The following is a 24227-nucleotide window of genomic DNA, read 5'->3' as shown; positions in this document are numbered from 1 at the left end:
CCTCTGTCGAGGCAGAGCCCTTTGAGGGTGAAATGCAAATAACTCTTGTCTGGAACATGCTGTGGAATTTTCTAATTTGGTTTCTCTCTGTTTGCTCCCATTGTCAAGCACACAGCAGCAAAGAAGTCCAATCCTCTGTTCATCCTGTACCTGTTGCCATGATTAACTTTTCTAAAGTAAGAATGAGCTCAACAAAAATATTTATTTCAACTTCACAGGCTTCAGAAGAGCTGTGAAGTTTTAAAAAGTGGCACCAATTCCACATTAATTGCAGGTCCTTAATTGCATTAGTGTTGGCTGAGGTCCTGTGTTTTGCCAACTCTTCTCTCCCAGACCATTGTAGCTGCAGCAATGTCCTCCCACAGCTTTCAGAGCAGCAGCATCATTCCTGTTGTGCATTTGTGTGCATTCCTATGGCAGCTCTGTGAGAGCTGAGGGATGTCACTACTACCCCCATTACCGCTAAGCACCACTGTCTCCTCTTTAATTAGCCATTCATAGAGGGAAGATCTACATTGCACTAACAGTTTTACTGGGACAGATGGAGCCCCCCCCCCCCCCCCCCCCCCCCGAGGTATGTGTTCCCCTGCATTTGCACATAAATGCATATGTAGTTGTTGTAAACAGGTCCAGCAACAGAGCAAACAGAGGCATCAAAACAAAACAAAAAAAAAAAAACTTCAGTATTTCTTCTGGGATCTTCCCTGCCTCTTTCTTTTTTCTTCTCCCTGTGTACTTTGCCAGTTAAACTTAACAGGGTTCATAAGCCTGCGTGATTTGCTGATATTAATGTTGGGAGGGATCCACCGCTCAGGAAAGCCCTCTGCGGAATTAGATCAGAAACTAAGAGTCTGGAGTTGAGCGCGGCCAGGAGTGAGGTGGATAACGGATGTGGTCGTTGGTGCTGTGCCACCGCTTTGCCCTGCTTACCTTTATTAAAAACAATGGGGCATAATTAAAAACTACTTTTCAGCGCAGATCTGTAATAATCCTGAGTGAAACTGGAGTAAAAGCTTTGTTTCTCTAAGGTATGTGTTGCCAGTAATGATTTGATATAAAATCTATGGAGTGTGAATAAATATTTGGAAAAGTTTCCTGAATGCGAGAATTACACTGCCAGTAAAGGCTCGACTCGATATATATACATTATTTTGGCTAAATGTCAAGCCTTGCAGGAATAACATTTATTGGGAAATTCCATTAAAGCTAATAATGAGCTGCAGATGCTGCCTATTGTTTAGTTTTCTCTTCTCATCAGGTCCGCTTTGTCTCTGTGCTGAGAGTCCATTATCTGGAACCCATGCTTCTGGCTCGAAGGGAGAAAAAAGCTGCATGCCAGTGGCTCTAGCAGGCATGATTGTGTTTGTAGCTATTTATCTTTTCATTTGCATAAATTAGACTCCAATCTTAGTTCTTATGTGCTCATGCTGTGCTTAAAATATAGTGTTGACTTACTTTTTATGGCTGTGGTTTGCCTCCCCGGGAGATTCATGATCTGCGGAGGCAACATGAATGTGTGTGTACGTCCTTTTCACCCCCTCCTCTCAGCTATAGCTTCAGTCTGTGTGGCCTCACTTGATGTGCAGGTTCAGACTCCTGCTTACTGATTATTTATTGCAGTTGTTTTGACTCTCTGGACCAGTGTGTTGATTCCTGTCCTCCCCGGTGGATTGTCCTTCGTTACTTGTATACATTCTCAGCGCCCGGTCTCCCCGCAGTCTCTCCCTTCGGGCAGTGGTTATGCAGTGTCATGCAGGTTAGGTCTCTCTCTGGGGGTCCGCCTGGAGGCAAACATGAGAGAAAAGAAATAGAGTGAGTGGGGTAAAAAAACTTAAAGAACCAAAAAAAAAAAAAAAAAGGAAAAGAAAGATACTTGTAGTAGATTTGTATTGTGAATAGAGTCAAGGGAGTGAAAAGGAGATCTCGGGAATGAGAGTGAGTTCAGGCAGGGTTCTGGGGGGTGTTGTATGAGGAGGGAGAGGAGAGGAGGGGTAGGGGTGGAGTCGGGGGGCTCTGCTATTTGTAGATCCTTGTGATGGATGACTGGTGTGTGTGTGTGCGTGTGTGTGCGTGTGTGTGCGTGTGTGTGCGTGTGTGTGCGTGTGTGTGTGTGTGTGTGTGTGTGTGTAAGAGAAAGAGAGACTCGCTTTTTTTCTTTCTGCTCTTTCCCTATTCCCTCTCTTCAGGCGAGCAGAGCAGAGCGGGACTGAGTGAGAGGAGGACAGAGAGGCAGACGTGTGCACACCAGAGCACAGCAACTCCACAAAGACAAGAGAGGAGAAGAGTTTGCAAAGGAGAACATAAGAGCAGGAAAGCAGCATTTTTTATTTTTTAATTTTTTTTAAAAACATCAGCAAACTGTGGTGGATATCTAACCCTCAACAAAAGAATTCTGCAATAACAAAAAGGATTTTGTTTTGCTGCACAGCTGAGTGGAACATATTAACATTTGTTTTCTCTCTACATATCTATTTATATTTCATTGGGTGTTTTTATGCACGACAAATAAAATCACTCCGGCGGACTCGTGAGTTGTGGCAAGACTCTTTGGAAGAAGCGAAGCGGAAAGAAAAAAGGTGGACAGAAGGAAGTAAAAGGTTTGTTAAAGAAGAAGCAGCTCCCGTGGTGGTGAATATGCCCATAAGAGGTAGCTCTTTGGAGGACGACACGGGCAGGTTGGCCGGGCAGCCACTCTGGATGTGGGTGGTGATGCTCTGTGCCCTGATCACTGGCAATGCCAATGCCTGCCCAGCCCTGTGTACCTGCAGCGGCACCACAGTAGACTGCCACGGACTGGGTCTCAAAACCATGCCAAGGAATATCCCCCGCAACACTGAAAGACTGTGAGTACCACCTCGACTCTGTACGTCGTGCTTGACAAAGTTCCTGACTGCGTTTCTCGCTTTCTCCTGTGGCCCCCCCACTGTTTTCACTCAATTTCTTTGCTTTATTGTAGTAGTGCACATGACTTTGCCCAGAGTAAAACAGAACAATAGCCGTGCCTGTAAAGCTCTGAGTGTGCGTGTGTGTGTGTGTGTGTGTGTGTGTGTGTGTGTGTGTGTGTGTGTGTGTGTGTGTGTGTGTGTGTGTGTGTGTGTGTGTGTGTGTGTGTGTGTGTGTGTGTGTGTGTGTGTGTGTGTGTGTGTGTGTGTGTGTGTGTGTGTGTGTGTGTGTGTGTGTGTGTGAGTGTGTGAGAGACAGTGTGTCAGTCAGTCAGCCAGTCAGTCACTCGCTGGCATTCCAGTCAGGTATAAATAGGCATGAGGGACTGGAAAAGAGCCGGCGCAGATGTGTGCGTTTCACATGTGTCCATAATTTACTTACCTACTTATTTACACTTGCTCCTCACAGTTTTCGATTTTTTTCTTCTGAATCTTGATTTCAGATGGACGGAGTTCAGTTTTGCTTCTTTTTTTAAATATAGGTGAAAAAAAACAACCATTTTATTCAAATTTCAAAGTGTGTAAAGTTTCACATAAAGTTTAACAACTAGATTCGCCGTTCGTCGTTTTAATGGGGAATGTGTTTCACTCTCTTCTTTTATGAGTCCTATCTGTGCAGTACTTTGCCACTCTTTATCCGTCTCTCCCCTTTTTTCAAAAAAAAAATTTTTTTTCCACTTCTGGGCCAACGACTCCCCTCTCTCCCCTTCTCATACCCCCGAACACTCACTCCACAAATTGTTAAATCATGTAGAAAATTAAGCAAATCTGCGACTTAAGTGAGGATCACGTAGCTGTCTTGTAAAAAGGTGGGAGGATGGGAGACAGCGAGAGAGAGGTGAGGCAGACGCTGGCTTGCAGAGTGGAGTTTCTCCTGTCTTTTCTGACATTCCTTTGAAATATTCATCAGTAAATCAGAAGTGAGGAGTGCAAGGGGAAATAGATTGTTCTATTTCAGCTTTTAGAATACCAGCTCTGAATAAAACATGTGGTGGGAACGGAGGAGAGAAAGCCTGTGTCAGAGGCAGCGTTCGCATAGTGGGAGCAGTGCTGGCTGCATATTTTATGCTTTTCATATTTAATTTCTAAGAACACCTTTTTTTTTTTTTTTTTCCTTCGCTTGGCGGTCTACATGTTTCCAAGTTGCATGTGTGCACACGCCGGTTTTAACAGTGAACCAGGGAGGAAGCATGGTCATTTTGTGGTTTCCTTTTACATGAATGGCCATTCACACTGGAAATATTCCCTGCTCCTCCACTCAAAAGTATTTTTTGAGTTAAAAGTTGCTTGTGCATTTGTAGGTCACGTACAGCCGAAGATTTCAGCGTTGTAGCGTCACCGAATCTTTAAAAAAAATAAAAATAAAAACCCCCACTTGCTCAGGACGTTGCATTTTAAACACAAAGTGCCTAAAGGTCATGTGTAATTTATTCCTTGGTTTTTAGCCTTTTTTTTTCAGTTAGTGCGTGTGTGTGTAGGTCGTGCAGAAAATAACCAATTCCCATTGAGAGGTTGGACTTAACAATAGAGACGATCTTCCTCTGTGGGTTGTTACAGCGGGTGATTCATCAAGGTGCTGGTGCAAATCAGCACAGCTCACCCCAGCCCCACACGATGGTCCCATGTGCAGAGCAAGATTTATGTGTTTGTATCTGGAAAACGTGTTTTTATGTGAATGACATGGTGCAACTGTCACCAGGGTCAAAGATGACTTTACCGTTTTTTTTTTTTGTTTTTTTTAACAAATGTTCCAGAAGTTAGTGGCCTTCATCCTTAACATTCAATGTTAAATGCATTATTTTTTTTTCTTTTTGCAGTAATGTTTATAGATGAAGACTTTTTTATGGTGCAGTACAACATCTGGATCCATAGGTGGGAGTGTGTTAAAGAAAACTAAGAATTGCCTGCTTTTTTTTTTTCTATTTATGAGGACCCTTTAAGTACTTAATGAAACCCGATATTGATGCTGTTAGCACTCCAGATCCAGAAAACAATGGATCAACTTGCTGGTTTTATAAATATCACTTGTGTAAGTATGCACAGTGCCAAAAAAAAGATGTAGGATTGAAGCTGGAAAAGCGAGCGGCTGCAGACTGCAGGAAGGCAGCAGCAAGCCAAAAGAAAGTGCTTCAACTCCGTCGTGTCGTTTGTCGAATGTTTGTGGATATTTGTAAATGTGTGTGTGTTTGTGCTCCTGCGGGGTGATGCTTTAGCCTGGGTGTAAAAAGGGGGTTTGGTGTTTTTTTGGGAGAAAGTGTGTGTGTGTGTGCGTGTGTGTGTGTGTGGAGGCTGATGAGACAGACAGCAGAATCCCATTTGCACTTGTCAGTGTGGCTTTGGATCAGGTCTGACCCCTGCGCTCCTCAGACTGAAGCCTGTAATGAGACTGTGAGCTCCACGTGTTAAAATCACACCCCGCTGTGTACGGCCCACTGGCCGCTCCTTCCCCCTCAGCTTCCTCTCTGCGTCCATTCACCCTCGTCAATTTTCTTGTCTCTTATTCCACTTATAGACTTTTGTTTCCTGTGTTGTTCCAAGAATACAAATCAAAATGATAATTGACATCAGGCCGCGTCAAGAGGAAATGAATATCTGCATTGCTGAACACAGTAAAGGTTTGAAGTTGGGTTTCGGTTGGACAGTTATCAAACAGAACTGCAGCTCTTCTCTCCCCTGTTTTGTCTTCCTAACATCCTGGCTGTTTAGAATCTTGGTGCACAGATGAGAAAAGGGAGGAGTTGTGTCTCTTTATGAGTCTGTGCACCTTCATCTAATTGCTGAAAAGCTGTTGAACCGAAGATGTCTTTTCTGTGCCAGAAAATACCTTGCGTTGAGATTCAGAGGCATGTTGGAGCTCCTCCAGAATGGAGGAGGTAGAGGCTGCACACCATATGTGTGTGTTGTGCATGCTTGGATAAATCTGATGTTCACTTTCGTCTATTCGTAGAGTTGAATATGTGGGGTTTTTTTGTTGTTGTTTTTTTGCATGTGTGCAGTGAAGAATTGATCATTCATGTAAACACATGTGGGTTAGTAGTGGCTGAAGATGTAGATTTGAGAAGCACATTAATGGATTTTGGGGGTTGGAGGTGAGAGGTGTACATCCATGTGCCAGGTAATGCCTGCAGTGTTTTTGGCACCAACACACACGGGTACAACCGACAGCTCACCGGCCACCTGATTCATAATTTACCCTGACAAGACTGAGCACAGCCTGCCCACTACCTGCCAACTCCGGCTACGTGACTGAAGTAGAGGGAGCAGGATGGGAAAAGACAAAGAAATGTGGCGAGGGTGGAGCTGGGGAGCTTTAGAGAAGGAGGAGAAAAAACCCATCAATGCTGGGCTTGCTCAGTAACTGAAGAAGTAATTACTAATGAAGGGATTACCGTGCGGAGCTGTGAAGAAAGGTGTAACTCAACCACAAATCTAATGAATGAATAAACAAGATTAACTGATTTATCATACAAAGGAGCATTGTGGATCCTGCCCTGGGGCAGCTTGAATTTCAGTCACGTACTTTTACAGTCTAATGTCTCCATCCCCGCTGCTGGTAATCCTGTGAGGAGTGATAATGCCTGGAATGAAGATCATTCAGAGAATGTTTATGCACAGTGGAGGATTGTGAAATTACAGGCCTGGGACTCAGTTAGTTCAATTTACTGCCTATACACACAGCTGTGGTCCTTTCTCTTGTACTGTATGCTAATCTCTAACGCTGCTTTTCTGACTTTATTGTTCTGTGCACCGTTTTCCTATTACGGCTCACTGAAGTGGATCATCTACAACTTCCTTCTCCAGTAGTTTAACGGCTGCGTAAATCCTCTTTTTCACTTACGCATTAAGTCACCAATTTATGTCGAACACCTGTATGGTGTGTTGTTTTTCCGAGCAGAAAGATGGTTAGTTGCTAAGCGTTAAAGCCAGCTGCTGTGTGTCGTTACGCACCGAACAAATCTACTGCCTCGCCCTCCTGATGAGTACAACTATCCTATAGCGGTGTGTAATTGCACCCAGGAGAGCAGCAAAACTCTCCTATTAATATGATATGTGTGTCAAAAAGCACTATCCGATACCACTGCATCCACTTTTATTTTTTTTTTTACTCATGTGACATTTGTAGATACAGTAAGATGTATGTGCGTGTGCATATACGAGCGTACAGGCATGATTGCTTTGCACGCCTCTCTAAGTATCTCAGCAGACCGTGAAAATCGAATTTGGAGAATCCACCTAGATCACCTTTCATCTCTCAGAAGACCCTCTTTGCTTTTAACCCCCCTGGCTAGCCATAAGACGCTGGGATGCGAAAGGGAAGGAAGGGTGGTGTGTGTGTGTGTGTGTGTGTGTGTGTGTGTGTGTGTGTGTGTGTGTGTGTGTGTGTGTGTGTGTGTGTGTGTGTGTGTGTGTGTGTGTGTGTGTTGCTCCTGTTTTCCTCTCTTTGGAGAGTCTGAAACCTAAAATACCAGTGTGGGGGTCCAGAGTAACTTGTGGAGACCAAAATGCTGGACTGCACAATGTTTTAGGGGTTAAAATGTGGATTTGTGGCTAAGGATCTGGATGATTATGGTTTGGGACTTACTTCCGATGGTTAATGTTGGGGTGAGGGGCTCATATCAAATAGCGGAGCCCATAAATAATGCTCTGTGTGTGTGTGTGTGTGTGTGTGTGTGTGTGTGTGTGTGTGTGTGTGTGTGTGTGTGTGTGTGTGTGTGTGTGAGAGAGAGAGAGAGAGAGAGAGACAGAGAGAGAGAGAGAGACAGAGAGAGACAGAGAGAGAGAGAGAATTGCACCTCAGTGAATACCGCTGACATTATAGATATGCCTTCATCTTGCACATTTCATGCTTGTTGAGGCGCTTCTGTTCGGGCCGCTCTAAGAGCAAACTGTGGGCAACTTTCCAGACGTGTTTTAGCATCAGTCTGAACATTCACCATGTCAGTGCTCAGTTCAGGGCGGTCTTAGAGCTCAGCGTTTTCAATTTATAATGATACGGTGAAAAAAATCAATGAAGAATAATGAAGTGTCTATTCCACAAATGTTTTGAAATTCAGTAAGAGGCTGCGGCTCTTTAACTTTCTCAAACTAGATAACGATTGTCATGTTTAAACAACTGAAGCCTGTTCTTTTCTTTTCTAAAACTGAAATGATGATTACAGTAGTTTATACTTTTAATTTGTAAAGCACTCAATCACCTTGTTTTGACTCTTAAAATTGTATATTTTTTTGCAGTGTTGGTGATCAGCGATGCCGGTAACACTTTACTTAGTAGTAGTGCCGTTACTCTCATATGAAAAAAAAGAGTAACACGTAATCTAACTTAGTTACTTTTAAAAGCAAGTCATCAGTTAAATAACTGTTAGTTTTAAACGAGTAACTAGTAATCAGTGGTCGGATTACTTTCTCAGGGTAACTGTGGCAACACTGTTGGCTATCCAACAGATGAGTTAATCTCTGGAAGGAGCCAGTGGAGTGAGTGTGCAGCTCAGCGGGGGGCGAGGCTCACACTGAGAGTAAATCTTACTCTTGCGGACCAACAGACAGATTCAAACACACATGCAGCATCCATCAATGCACATCTGTGAAGCAAACGTCTCAACAGTCTTCTGTTTGGAGTAACTGAAACATAATAGATGTGGCGGAGCAGATGTTATGCCCATACGATATAGCTTTCCAGTCAAATACACACTCGTATTGCCCAAATGCCTTCATATGGGATATAAAGCCACAACAGAACCTCAAAGTCTGTCGCTGAACAAACTACAGAAATACAGTACAAATCATGAAAGAGCCTTCAGTACCTCGGTATCTGCTTCTGCCACAGTGTGTGTGTGTGTGTGTGTGTGTGTGTGTGTGTGTGTGTGTGTGTGTGTGTGTGTGTGTGTGCAGGGCTACAGGGAACAGATGGTTAATTGATTCACTTCAGCCTGAGAGTGTCATAACTTATCTATGTTTGATCAGAAACAGTCTTTGTGCTACTTTCCTCTCTTGTCTTGGTTCTTTTTTTCCCCCCTGTCTCCCAGTTTCCCTCGCTGTATATTTGCTTACAGCAGCACAACAGAGATACCACAAACTGAGCTGTCTCCTTCTCAAGGTTGTTGCAGTCGTGTGAACTTGTCAAGGTTGTTGTGATGGTGTGAAGGCAACGTAAAACCAGCAAAAGACAGATGCATGGATCTGTGTACGGCCTTCTACCTGTAGCTGTTTTTGAAACTGAGGGGCGCTCTTCAGGATGAAGAAGCTCTTTAGACCGGTCAAGGCTCCGAGGGGGAGCCGGGTATCTGTGGTTCATGCATGTGTGAGACCTGCTTGATGTTTAACTTTCCTATCAGTAATCGTGCTCCTGAGGCCTGACTGAGCAAAATGAAAACTGTAAATAGCCCTTGAGGAGCCCAGGAGCTGGGAAAACACTCCTAGATGAACTTTACACACACACACACACACACACACACACACACACACACACACACACACACACACACACACACACACACACACACACACACACACACACACACACACACACACACACACACACACACAGTTGAGGACCTTAACTGCTTGTCTAAAAGCCACATTTCAATAGAAAGGGAAGGTTTTGTGAAAGCTGAGCAGCAATCTGACCACATACTGTTGATAGAAGTGTTTCAGTTTGGTTGAAGAGAGTGTTAGTTTGGTCATGGTGGTCTTTCTTTTTTTCTTTCTTTCTCTCTCTCTCTCTCTCTCTCTCTCTCTCGCTCTCTGTCCCTCTCTTTCTCTCTGTGGTGAGCTTAAATGGTGCTGACTTGTTCCATATTCTGTCTGACCAATCATATGTCGGTCACTTGCTCCTCCTCCTCCTCCTCTTCGTCTCCCAGCCCTCCAGGCCTCATCCTGCCATTGACGTATCCCAGACAGCCCGTCAGCTCTTCACACTTCACGGCTACTTGCAACACTCCAGCACACTGCTTCACACCGTTGCTTTTAGACAGCTAACAACACTGTCCAAAGCAGCTCGTCCTTCCTTCTGTCTCTCTCTGTGACTTTATCGGAGTCTCCACCTGCCTGCTTCACGGCTGTCACATCCATATGCTGCGGAGTCGGCAGGAGGAGGAATGCCTGGCCTCCTCACAGCATCCCAACCTGTTCCCCTCATTCATCAGGGAGAGTGCTTACTGGTCCGGTCAAATAGCATTAACAGTGTGTGATTGTGGTTAATGAGCACTCATGTTTTGGGCTCAGCAGCCTTGGTCTCTTGGTCATCAGATTGTTTCCACAGAGAGGAGTTTGGATAGCCCCATGATACTGATCCTCCATCAGCTGGCTTCTGCCTTCCCTGCCAGGCGAAAGCTGTTCAGGACAAATGGTCCTGTGGCGCTCACAGCAGCAATACAGAGTGATTGTACTGCACAAATATAAGCATCATAGTTAGTAAAATTCTCTTGCATCAAAACCGACTTGACATGTTCGTCTCATCTCCAGTTTTACGTAAATAAACAATCAATCCATAAAATAACACCCCTGTTTGAAGTATAGTAATCGTGCTCTTTCACAACACAAAGTTTTTTTGTGTTGAAACTAGTGTTGCCTTCAGCTCAGAACAACTCCTGCCTCAAGAACAGAGGATGGATGGACAGATTAATAGATTGATCTGTGTTTTCAAGATTGGGTAAAAACGTTGTTTTAAGCTTGTGAAATGTTTGTGTTAGAGGTTTCTCACAGCCTGAGGTAATTATGTGGTGCCAGTTGTTTGCATGGTTGAAAGAATAAGACTAAACGATCAACGATTAAACAAAACCACTTTTGAGAGTCAATGTTAACTAAACTCAGAGAGGTGTTTCCATTTTCCTTTACAGAATTTGAATCCGTCGTTTTTTTCCTTGTTTTGAACTTGTTTACCAATAAGAGTTGTTGCAAAGCATTCACATTCATTTCACTTTTCTTTTTTTTTTCTCATGTGTGGATGATTTTGCTTCGGTCAGTTCCCAACAAAACACATATTCCTTTTCCCCAAACACAATGTGTACAAGGCACTAGGTGCTCATCAGTTCCTGAGGAAGAAACAGAAAACATGTGGCTAGTTGTGCATGAGTGTATGTGATCCGTGTGCACGCCTTGTTGAGACGCTGCGTTTGAGTATTTTTCGATCCAGCCTCAGGATTTCATTTCATGTAGTGTTTCTCAATTCGAAACAGGTCTGGAACCGGCTCAGCACAGGGACCCCAGCAGCTGGCAGAAATAAACATAATGACTTTTTTCTGTATTGTAGGCGTGCTCCAAGCCCCCTTTGAATTATAGAGATGTAGTGCGGTGTAGCAAAGCTGCCGCGTGTCCACCCGGGGGAAGGTAGACTCGGAATTACTCTCAGGCATCAATCAGCTTGGGACTTAGGACGGCGAAGGATCACATAGTGATGTCATAAATCCACTTTCTCTAAAGGAAGTGTGTCAGCAGAGGGAATTCTTGCAGAGTTTCCGAAGGATGGAATAGATTTGACTGAAGCAGTTGAAGTTGGAAATCCTGAGCTGCAGAACCCCGGAATGATACCTAATAATTTTCAGCCACCAAAGTAAAACTGCTGTACCGTCATGAGAAAACCAGCACAGTCAGTATTAGAAAACATCTGTCTATGAAATAAGTTAACGTGCCTTTGCTGCTACTCCAAAGCCATTTGCTTAAGTGTCTTTGATTGGGAAAACAAAGAAAACAGCGGTGAATGATATTGCAGTTAATAAACAGCAGATTTTCCCTTCAAAGAATATGCGTTTGGCACACACTGCTCTTACTTAGATGTGCCACTGCAGTCTACAGTCTAGACTACATACATTTTTTTTTATTGTCCCAGTTGTATTAAGAAAGTTTCCTTGCTTCTTATTAGAAATTCTAATGTGATGACCATCCCAATCGTACACAGTTTCTCTAGCGCGTGTATCCGATGTATGTGTTGCAACTCTCCATACATACAGGTCTTGTTTTTTCAAGGTTTAAAAAAAAGTGTACGCTCACTTGACATGTTCTGCAGCTGTCTGTGGCATTTACTGCACATGGTTGCATGCACAAAGTTACACACAATGCACAGCCTTCAGAAAGACTCGGTATTAGCGATATTACCTGGAAAAAGTTCAAAGTTCCCATTTTCACTTTCCAAGGTCTTTCTAAAATACTGCATCGCGTATGTTCCAAAAATGCCTTGGTAAAGGTCAAAATATGTCATAAACGTGGCTATTCTGACGAGGTGAAACATCATAGGCTGCCGGTGACATTTGAGCATTGCCTAAATGTCACAGCTTTGCTGAACAGGTGCATGTAATAAGATGACTCCCACACCAGGAGAGTGCAAAAATCATTTTAAAATGTTACGAATGTTGAGACAATTCAACCAGCCAACCATGCAGAGATTTGCTTATATAGTGTTTTTAACGAGGCAACTCTGCAGTGCATGCAGACACCGTGGATTGATATTTATTACGGGACAAAGCAGGACATAACTGCCGGGGGAGAAAATCGTGGCGTCAGTTGTCTGCGTGTGAGTCATTTTTTCACAACTTCATGCCACCTCTCAGTTTATTAACTTCTTTCCTCGTCTTCATCCCCCTTTCTTTCTCTCCTTTAATGTCGTCTGGGTGTCATCAGCAATGACCACCCTGTAGATAACGATTGCATGTGCGAGTGTATGTGTGTATCTGCGTAAGCACCTGTAATGAGCCCCACATGTGTGTATCAGAGCCCGGTCTAATGAAGCCCGGTTCATTATTTATTTTCCTGTGGCTCTGTCCCTTGGCCTGTCGATGCACCTGTGTACACACGCACGCACACACACACGCACACACACACACACACACACACACACACACACACACACACACACACACACACACACACACACACACACACACACACACACACACACACACACACACACACACACACACACACACACGCACACACGCACACACACACGCCCACCATCTGTCTATAATGACCGTTCTCTTTCGTACTGCATAGTGCTACAGTCCCTGGAGTGGTCATTAGACGAGAGAGCAAGAGAGCGACTGAGCGAGGGAGACCAGTGCTTTCAATGTAGATTTGCAGACAGTTTTTGGGGGATTTTACTTTGGGAGGGTCATGGAAGGGTGGACACATAATGCAAAGGAAGTACGTTGGAATGGAAAAACTGCATATTTCAAGTTCTTTTGCCTCCTTGAAAGATCGTACAATGTTGCAGGCTGAGCCTGCATCGTTATCTCTCTGTCATGAGAACAGACTCTGCTACTGAGGCTGAATGTGAATCTTCCACAGTTGTCTGCAGATACAAAATACATATTTTCGGACCAAACCGAATCCAACAAACCAGTCAAGGTTCACAATCAAGTTCATACAAGTCAAGAAGAATCATTATCAAACTCAAATCACTTGTGTTTTTGTCAGGCATGAGAATGATCATTGTAAGGCACTAGAAAAACTAACAAAATTCCAATCGTAACTTGTCAAATTTTATCACTCCTTTCTATTGTGGCAATGACCAGCTCTCAGCAGGGAGGCGGCTCCCATTATATCCAAAGCACTTAGCTTTCTGGCCTTGTGGCCCTACTCAAATCCCCTTCATTGGCTCCTGCTAATCCCCAGCAATTGTGGGGCAAGGCAGACAGAGGGGGAAGTGAGCTTTGTTGTGAGTGTTAGTGGGAAAGGAATAGAGTAGACAAACAAGCAGCTGACCGAAACTTTTCCAGGTCTCTTCAGTATTGCCCCAAAGAGTTAGACTTAACATTAAACTTCCCGTTATAATTAATTGCCAGCATTCTGTAATACATGAAATTGGTTTAAACTGTGTTACAACACCAGCATTCAAAACTATTTACAGCATGTACTACACTGGGAGTATGTTTACTAAAACGATGAAGGTGTGTGTGTGTGTGGCAGGCCTTTGGGTGAGATTTTGGTTTTAGTATCAATAGACTAATGTGTTTCCATGTCACTGTCTGCTCCTTTAGTCATCAAGCTGAACAGGTCCAGAGAACAATGAATTTAATATTAATGTATGTTTGCATCTTTCTCTTTTCAGGGAGCTGAATGGGAATAACCTCACACGTGTCACCAAAAGTGACTTTGCTGGACTGAAGTACCTTCGAGTTCTGTAAGTACCTGCATTTACCGTCATATGTAACCATGAGACGTTTAAAGCTGTGTCGTACATTAGGATTTATTTATTCTTGCATATATACGTACCTGAGCAGCATCAAAAGTGGTTGTTTTTGGTAGTTACGCTGCCCTGCTGCTCGAATTACCATAAACCCAGTGAAGTGGCAACACATTCGTCAAGAGTCTACTCCAAAGTACATTAAGCTACTGAATGACTGCAGCCAGTAATATAATGGACTTCTCTCTCATTGTGTTCCGGCTGGTGCAGTTGCATTTATTGTCCTGTACACACACACACACACACACACACACACACACACACACACACACACACACACACACACACACACACACACACACACACACACACACACACACACACACACACACACACTTGCCCTCTGTTCCCACACATCAACCTAAAATGTGAACACAAGCAGCCTGTCCTAAATAGGCTCTCAACACAGTTAACGCATTCAGGTGAAGTCATTGACTCCCTTTCTGGTGAAATTAAACAGCACTTGTGACTTCAGGTAATAAAGTAGTTGTAAAAGTGTCTATATGTGTGCATATGTGCACACGCATTGGTGAGTGGTGCCATAGGTGCTAAAACACAGCTGAAGGGGAAGCCATTTAGACCCCAACATGTTTTAAATGTAACACAAGCTGAGCATAATTCCTACAAAACCTACAAAGCCCGACTACTTCCTCGTCATTACTTGCCCATCCCCCTGTACTCTACTTCTTTTCCCAGTTTCCCAGTTTGGTCCCACCTCACGTCTCCTCATGCATGCCTCCTTCTCTGCTCCACCTTCTACCTCCACGTAGAGGTTAAATGCCTTCATGTCGCCAGCTTGTCACCGGCAAGTAGGAAGGAAACAACTCCTTGCAGCCTTTAGAAGAAACTTCCTTTTCTGTAAACCACTTACATGTAACACACATACACATACACATACAGCCTTTTTTTTAAATGTCAGCCAACTATATACATAATGCATGATTAACATGGCATATGTGCACTAAATTGCTTGTGTGGGCAACTAGGAAAAGTCTGTGTGGGGCAGCAGCATTAAGAGTAACAGCGGGTTGATCTCTGATCCTGCTGACCCCGGGGCAACCCTCACAAGGAAAGAAACAGGAACAGGGGTTTATCTTTACAGTCAGCTGCCACCTATCCTGTCAGCCTAAAATCAACACAGCTGATTTAGCTCCATTCATTTGGCACAGGGTGCTCAGTTCTTCTCAATCAGCAGTGTGTGTGTGTGTGTGTGTGTGTGTGTGTGTGTGTGTGTGTGTGTGTGTGTGTGTGTGTGTGTGTGTGTGTGTGTGTGTGTGTGTGTGTGTGTGTGTGTGTGTGTGTGTGTGTGTGTGTGTGTGTGAGAGAGAGAGAGAGACAGAATGCAACATAATAACCCGTAGAAAAAAAGAAAGTGAGGTATCACAGCAACAGAAGATAATACGCCTTCAGGCAATCCTCACAAAATGTTTCTCAAATCAAAAGAACTCATCAGTTTTTTTCCGCTTCCATCTAAATTCATGAGTAAGAGATCTGAGGTGAATTGCACTTTTCTCTCCATGTTTATGTAGTGTGAACTGTGATTAGCATTTATATTCGATGGGGAGGAAGCCCAGACTGCTGAGTTGCAGTGTGCCACGGCCTCACAGGAGACATCAGAGGTTTCCTTCAACACAGAACAGTTGTATACGTAATGAAGGAAAGTGCTTGTTGCTTCGAAATCCGCGGCACACTTTTCTCCCCTTTCTGACTTTGTGTTGTTGTAACACTTCCAAAACTATCCGAGCCACTTTTTTTTTTGCACATTAGCTTTGGCAGTATAAATGAGGCAAGGGGCGTGAGTCTGTTTAGTTTGTGTGCATATGCATGTTTGTTTGCGTACGGCCAATAGCCTTGATGTACTTGCTGAAACGCTGATCGTCGTCAGCCGTGTGATCCAGCAGACACACACACACTCAAGCACAAACAAACACGTAAGGTCTTGGACTCGCTTGATGATGCCAGTGGTAAAAACCTTGGAGCCCACCACACACTTTCTGACCCCCTGCCTACTTTTCGCTTCGTCTCCACCCAGCTGCTGCTGCAGCGGACCACACTAGAGCCCAGACCCACACTACTTGAGCCACCTTGGAAACTTTCCTGGCTGCAATCTCTGCTTCCTTTGCCAAGATTCCACACTGTGCCCTCAGTCCACGCCACTGCCCTCTCCGTGTGTCTGGGGGAGAAAAGTGTTGAATATACTGCACCTAGATTGAAATACTTACTGTGACACACCTCCTATACTGTGTTAAAACCCTACTGACTGTCTACAGACTTTTACAAATGTCTCACGCACATATTTTTCTCCCTCTGTTTTCTTCTGCAGGCAGCTGATGGAGAATCAGATTACCGTGATCGAGCGCGGGGCTTTCGATGACATGAAGGAGCTGGAGAGACTGTGAGTACCATCCGGAATTGTCTGTAGATGCACTGAACACATTTTTATTACTTTTCTAAACTTGAACCCGAGATCAAAATCCCGCCCTCTTCTTGATCATTTCCAGTGCTGGTATAAGTTGAGGGTAATGACAGAAACAGGAGGAACTCATCGTGTATCAAGTGCGAGGCACTTCCCTGTCATTCCACTGTGGTTGGATGGTGCTGAGAGGGTACGGCAAGGGCCCGGAGTATTTTTTTATTAGCTTTGCCTGGCAGGAATGCCCTCAGTGGGATATGTGGGCTTAAAATCCCCCCCCCCCCCCCCCCCCCCCCCCCCCTGCGCCCGCCCGCCTCCTCCACCACAGACCTTGGCTCATCTGGACAGCACCAGGACTCCTTAACAGCTTGTAAACTGGCTGGGAAAACACCCAGACAAACACAATCAACCACACCTCGACCCACTCATTAGTAAATCAATAGTGCTCGCCACATGGAAACCTGCGCAGCAGATGACTTTATGAACACATGCTGTCATGCAGACATGGCGGTTAACTTATAAAAGTCTTTCCCCTTCATCTAAAACCCACATTAACAATCTACATAACCAAACTTGAGGCCGCGCGCAGCTCGCCTTTCCTCCTCGTCTTTCATATTCACCCGATCCCAAACATTGGGTAGACATTTCCATGTGCCAGACCAATGTGGAAATTAAGTGGCTCATTTCTCTAATGTTTTAAAGCCACGAACCCACCAGCAGGTACAGCTCAGTGTAAGCGGAGCAATGGCATTCAGTTCGTGTCCATCATGCACTGAGCCTCCACCTCGGCTGGGCAGGCACCCCCTTTCAGTGTATACAGTGAGTGGCACAGGTCCCAACATCTGCCTGAATGTGTCTGGAGGCCGGGCAGAGGCCTCCCTTTCAGATCCGCAGCCTCTCTTTGCCACAGTCACTGCATTCACTCCCATGTGCCTCCAATGGGCCATTCAGAGAGGAGAGAGTTGTGGTTTCCAACAGATTAGCAACAGTCTGTTCCTCATTGACTTAATTGTTGTATTTGCATAAAGCCTGCCAGTCTTGGATGTTAGTCGTTTGACATGGAGTCCGTTGCCAACCCTTCCTGTCAGTGATTCCTTGGGCTTGCATAGGCTCAGTTGTTTCTCGTAATTTTATTTAAAAACATCTTGTTTTGATCGTTTGCCTCCAGATTAAAATGTATTCATGTTCGTCTAACTATTGAATGTGACCTTTCTGTTTAAATGGAAATGCCTTTATTTTGTTGTTTTGTGAAAGTCAGCAGAACTATGAATTCGAGTAGACACAACATGGTAATTTAACTGTGCGGAGATAATTTACGGCACTGTCTCCGACTAGCAGTTTAATTCCCCTGAACTTCCAGTTGGATATTTATGTGACATTCAGAGCGCACTGAAACACAATAGCCTGCAGCTAAGCTGATTCTACAGCAGCTAGGAGAAATTATTCACAGCCTACACTCTCAAGGACACACACTCGTACAATCTCACTGGTTGATCATACGTTTTCCCTGCCGCAGGCGGCTGAACCGTAATCAACTGCAGCAGCTTCCCGAGTTACTTTTTCAGAAGAACCCAGCACTGTCTCGACTGTAAGTACTTTCACTTTTTTATTTCAATTGAGCAGTTTTTCTCTCTGTCAGCACGCACGCCATCCCTCTTCTTCCTGTCTGTACTGACCAAGCCACCAGTGCTGTTCAGAGATATGAGGCGGATGAGTGTGGGCTTTGGTTGAATTTGGTTTAAATACATTTAAAGAAGGATTTCTAGTCAACACACGTATGTTGCCTGGACAGGAAATCAGGAATTGTCCAGAGTTATGGTATGTTTGCTTGCATTGCCTGGACACTGTGTACCATGGCTCCATGAGTTTGTCCCGGGCTGCAAAGTTCTAGCTCACCGTTGCCTCTTATACGACACAGTTCAGTGGCCCTCCCTGACCATGCACAGACTCACACACTCTTACCTTTGCAGATATATTTTACACAGAACCAGCATTTATTGTCTGTGCTCAAATGACATCATTTTATTGACTGTCCCTAAGGTTCGCACTGAACTTGGTGAATAAAGGTTTTATGTTCTCTGCCCCTGCAGCCTGGAATACCTAGCTGGCTTGAACTACAGCTACAGGAACTGATACCGATCATGAATTTTAAAAACGTGGTGAAAGGAATGGAGGCAGATTTCTATTGGAGTGTGTAACTGCTTTCCTTCCTCGCCAATTTATGATGTTTAGGCCTTGCTTTGGGAAATTATGGCTGTATATTTTGTAATGTATATCTTGGTGCTGTCGCTGTCTTGAAAAAGAGATCTTGCAATCTCAATAGAACTCACCTGATTAAATAAAGGTTGAAGGTTTTATACATCTAAAGCCAAGTCATCTGCAGTTTCTCTGTCAGACTGTCCTGGTGACAGGAAGCTGATGTGACAGTGAGACTTGAGTTTTGGGACACATCAGACTTTGAACTCAGGTCCAGGTAAAAGAATGTCTGGTTTACATAACAAGGTCATTTTATGTCAAGTTCCCGACACTCACTCTGCCACTGCACTCAGACTTTGTCGTCACAGTTTTGGTTTCGTTCTCGTTAAAGACTCGTCCCGCAGTGTCGCACACACCCACGCAGCTTTCAACTTGTGCGCCCTCATGCAGCGAGACCGTCCCTAAGTAATGCTTAACTTTTATTCTCATCTGCAGCAAGGCTCAGACTTTTCTTACTTTCTTCAGGATAATCAGTGTCCCTGTTGCTCGCTGATCATTCCAGCTTCCATTATTCCAGTTCAGATTACCTGGAGCATCTGGGAATAATGAAACAGTGGGACATGGAAAAATCATTTCCCTCACTTATAGCCACATCGTGGTACTACTAACCCATGATCCCAGCCTCTGCCCTCCATCTGTTTATCTTTTGTTTGATGTTGAACACCATCTTGAATCTATCTGTCACTTCCTCACAACTATCTCCTCCCGTCACCTATCATTATGCCAAAGTCAGCCTCCCGGGCTTGAGGGGAAAGCCTCGTCCTTTGAGGCAAGGCTGACCTCTTTGTGGCTGGCTAACACTGAGCAGCACTGAGTTGTCTGTCTTGCTGGAACAGACACCGAGCAGACCGAGGCCTTCCAGACCAGCGGATGGCCTTGAACAAGCGTGATTAGTCCATCTGGAGGGTCGAGCCTTGCCAACAGCCAGAGGATTGTTCTATCACAGCGCCCCTGTTTCATCCAATCTAACTTCATGGTCATTATTCTGAACCCAACACGGGCTTTTCTGCCACGTTTACGGAGAATGAGACTTTGTTTAACATTTCTTAATCGATTTGTTATGTGTCTGTGTGTACACTCATTTGTTCTTCATTCTTGGCAGGAATAAAGACAAAACCTTGAAGCTTTCAGGTGTGGCAGACTGCTCATTATTTAAAAGTTAAACAAATGTACAATCCAGAGCCGTGGAATTGATAGTAACCCAATTTGTCTGGTGCCAGCGGTTGATTGACAGATACTATTAGCTAAAAGACTTTTTAAAAAAATGAGGAAAGGTTTAGGAACACCAGTGGAAGACAAAAGGTTTTTCCTGAGATGTTTCCGTATCCCTAAGTGCTGTGTCTGGGCCACACCGTGGGTTCTGGTTGCAGTCGGATGCGGTTAGGTTACAGTCGTGTCCTGCTCCCGCCAGCAGCTTTTAATGGACTTAAAAGGTCCTCATCTCCCAGAGGAAGACTTTCGCTGCTATTTTACGTGTGCATTTTTGAGTATGTGTCTTTGGACAACTGAGAGAGAGCGATGGAGAGAGAGACTCGCTTGTTAGGCTCTGCCTTTATGATCTCAACGAGGAAAGGTTAACGTTAAAGTCCCCCGCCTTCAGGTGAATCACTTACGTAGATGGTTTCCCACTCTCTTGGAAACCAGATTAATTCCTCCCGTTTTCTTCATTTTTAAGACTCTGTCCATCTCCTATAGTCGTGCTCTCTTTCCATTTTCCCTTTTGCTCATTCTGGAGAGAGGGTTTTTTTTTTTTTAAAGGAAAGGTAACTGTGCGGCTGTTGGTCATGAGCATAACAGGAAGAGAGTCAGAGGGGACAGAGTAGAGAGAAGACCAGATGAGATGGTTGTTCTCATTAAAGTTTAGAGGAAGAGCTATCAAGTTAATAAAAGGCTGATGGCTAAACGAGCAAAGGAGTGTTGTTTTGTGGGGAGTTTTAAACACTCGATCCCATGCAGTCATTAAGTTTACAGGGTAATGAGCTTCCACTCCAAAGGGAAGATGAAGAGCCTGCACACAGGTGGGTTCTACTGAAACCTATCAAGAAGAAAATTAGAAATAGTTCCTTTTAATCTTCAAGAAATTATTTTGCTTGAGCTTGAAACAAGCTACGACAAAAACAGTTTCTTTTTTTTTAAACTTATGCTCAAAATAGAAATTTCAGCTTGAAGAGGTGTATTTTGCTAAACCAGTAAGGCTTTCTGTTTACGGAAGCTCTACCCTCTTATCTTCACCCCCGCTCCTCTGTCTCTTCCTGTGCCTGAGAGATACGAGGGACACTGATGCATGAGGAGCAGTGAGAAGATAATTGGAATTGATTAGAAAGGATTAGAGATTGTTAGAGTTAGTTAAAGCTGCCTGTGAATGATTGCACCAGCCAGAATGCAATTGGAACTGTGGCACGGAGGTGAGAGGCACTGTGCACAACATAAGTGAACAATAACATTGAAAATAGAGTTACATCCATCATGGTTAAAGACCTGTTGCCCCTATCCCGCCACCCCTCACGTCTCCTTATCCCACTTCCACCGCTCTTCAGATCTCTAATCTACTCATCCGTGTTTGTAATTAGTGTCTTTACGCAGTGGGAGAGCGGGAGGAAGGAAGGACCGCGGGATGGAGGGAAAAAAAGAGGAATAGGTGAGCTTAGTTGGAGGATTGCATAGCAGTTAGCCTGATGGCTGCCCCCGGGGAATAGCATCTGGTTTTTGCTCAGGTTGGCGATGAGGGGGGTGCACAAACAAATACCGGCCGTGGTGCAGGCTTGTTTGAAAAGGGTGTTACTTTCATTAATGGTCAGTATCTTTACCTCACCCCAAATTACCAGGTGGGGTGAGGTGATGGTTAAAATGCACCCTTGGGTGTCTCCCCAGGGGGGCGGGGGGGTTGATGGAGGTAATGATGCGGTAAAAAGTGCACAACGGGGCAGCTGAATAAACTATTGCTAGAGATGAGAGGTGGCGCTGTTAATCCTTCTTAAATATCTTTGCATATTAAAATAAATAAAATCTCTTTTGGTTTCTTGTTAATTCTGGCTGACAGTTGTATCGATGTAGACTGACTCCAAATACACACACTTAAATACTGGCCGGGGCAGAGGCATGTACACACACACACACACACACACACACACACACACACACACACACACACACACACACACACACACACACACACACACACTGAAAAAAAAGAGGGAAATGTAAATAACACTAATTAGACACAAACACACACCGTATAACACTATAATTACATCTCTGTGTGCTAATGTGTGGATGGCATGCACACACAAGGGATTGTGTTCTTTATATGGCTTTGGGTGTAGATAAAAGGGCTTCAACTATGTGTTGCTGCGGAGCCGCATTTCTGTGTTTGAGTTGGAGGGATGCAGTGTTTTGTGTTTGTTGATAGCTGGATGCTTAGGGAACGGTAGCTCGCTATGAGAAGAAAGAGTTGTTTGGTGGAAGGAGGTTTAGAATAAATAATGTGCACTATCATTAAACCTATAAATCATCTCCATGTCACAGTGTTCCCCACTTGTTTTTCACCTTGTTGTCATTCAGTATATAGTATTTTCCTCCCTTTTCATTTTCTCTCACGGTGATTGGCTTGTAAACTGGCTCTGGTCTTCCAAAAGGTTCTGTGCCACAAAGCAAGCAAATTAACTCTTTTGACTTTTGACTTTGTGTGTATGACTGCATGAAAGACTAATGTGAATGCATCTTTTCTGTCTCTTTGTCACTGATTTTAAGTGTTTGTCTAATACGGCTCTGTGTGTGAGGCATGCATGCGTGTGTGTGTGTGTGTGTGTGTGTGTGTGTGTGTGTGTGTGTGTGTGTGTGTGTGTGTGTGTGTGTGTGTGTGTGTGTGTGTGTGTGTGTGTGTGTGTGTGTGTGTGTGTGTGTGTGTGTGTGTGCGTGCGTGCGTGCGTGCGTGCGTGCGTGCGTGCGTGTGTGTGTGCATCTGGCAGGCTGTTAATGCTCCGAGCTGGTCTTGTCGTTTCCTTCTTTTTGTCTCAACTGATGAATGACCTGCCTCCATGTGCTCTCTCTCTCTCGCTCTCCCTCTCTCTCTCTCTTTCTCTCTCTCTATCTCTCTCTCGCAAAACTGTTTGGACCCCAGCAGTCCCCATGGCAACCCAGCTTCATCAGGGGTTTTCTCTGCCATCAATGGCAGACATCCTGATTTCTGGACTGTGGTTTGTCTGAAGTAAACGCTGACACCACAGACTCGGTTATTAAGCAAACCTCAGACACAGGAAAAGCAAAATATGTAACTCACCAAAAAAAAAAAAAAAAACCTTCTGAAAGGGTTAGCTCACTGAAATGAATGACCGCTCCCCAGTTTACATCGGCAACAAATACATTTAGTTTGCCTTCTTTGGAGATTGATGTGCTCGCCTGTAAGATAACATTGCTGAACAGATTTAAGAAGTAAAAGTTGCTCACAATAACTAATAATCCATAAAAATCATGGTCATGTTTCATTGACATTGGAAGGTGAAACGCCTCCAAAAGTTCAAGCAAGTACACTTGCATTCGTGTTTCAATTGAACATAAGGTTACTGTTTCTCAGAAGAGACACATTTAGTGAGTTTAATTGAAAGTATATATTTTTTTTAGTGGTTATAGCAACACCAACAATTCCCAGTTGCCACAAAACTTAAGTCAAAGGATCTTTTTTTCCCTGCGACTCTCAGTCCACATACGCTGAAGGCCGAGCATGAGCCTTGACCTTTGTATTTGAATGAAATACCTGACCTGGTGGCAACCCAAAAAAATATCAGGGCAGCTTTAACTCTTTGCTCCAGTCCCTCTTCCTGCCCCTGTACTCCCCAGTTGGTAAAAGTGGCTTTTATGGCTTGTCACTGTTTTCTTTACGAGTAGGACCGTGTGTGAGAGAGAAATGCAGACCAAACCATGTGAGGAGAGCGGAAGCCAAAAGGGGGTAATTTAAAAACCACTCTGCCATCTGAAATATTCACAACCGCAGCACAACAGGAGAGAGAGACAGAGAGAGAAAGAATGAAAGGACAAGAAAAGAGACGGAAGAACAAAGTTAAAGGAGAAAAGAAAGACAGTGAGAGTCAGAGGTGCAAAAGAGAAGCGCAAAGATGCAGCAAGACGGAAACAGCAGTGTTTATATTTACTAACGATTCTGTGTCCTTCTTCATGAATAATTGAACGGATGGATTGAGGCTTGTTAAATATTCACACTAAGGCGCTGGGACATCAGTGGTCCCTGTGTCTAAATGTGTGTGCGTACGTGCGTACGTGCGTGCGTGTGTGCATGTGATGTGAAGTGCGTGCATGCATATGTGTCCAGTGTCTGGTACATGCTGCTCTACATACTTATGCCGTCTTTGCTGCTCTAAATATCCGCACAAGCAAACAAGCGCGCGCACACACACACACACACACACACACACACACACACACACAC

At 44.3% G+C, this 24227-nt stretch overlaps 1 protein-coding gene across 2 annotated transcripts in view; it reads left to right on the top strand.

Annotated features, from left to right (window-relative positions):
- The first annotated feature begins 2192 nt into the window (after positions 1-2192).
- slit1a (slit homolog 1a) overlaps positions 2193-24227 on the top strand; it is a 94636-nt gene continuing 72601 nt past the window's right edge. For both annotated transcript variants that reach the window (XM_080481267.1, XM_080481266.1), the window contains exons 1-4: positions 2193-2843; positions 13984-14055; positions 16442-16513; positions 18048-18119. In XM_080481267.1, the coding sequence (XP_080337393.1) occupies positions 2635-2843; positions 13984-14055; positions 16442-16513; positions 18048-18119 (425 nt within the window). In that variant the 5' untranslated portion in view covers positions 2193-2634. The remainder of the gene's footprint in view (positions 2844-13983; positions 14056-16441; positions 16514-18047; positions 18120-24227) is intronic.

The sequence above is a fragment of the Lipophrys pholis genome, assembly GCF_963383615.2.
Source record: "Lipophrys pholis genome assembly, chromosome: 15".
Lineage (NCBI taxonomy): Eukaryota > Metazoa > Chordata > Actinopteri > Blenniiformes > Blenniidae > Lipophrys > Lipophrys pholis.
The sequence above is the reverse complement of the archived record's forward strand: the minus strand, read 5'-3'. Positions and strand labels throughout refer to the sequence as shown.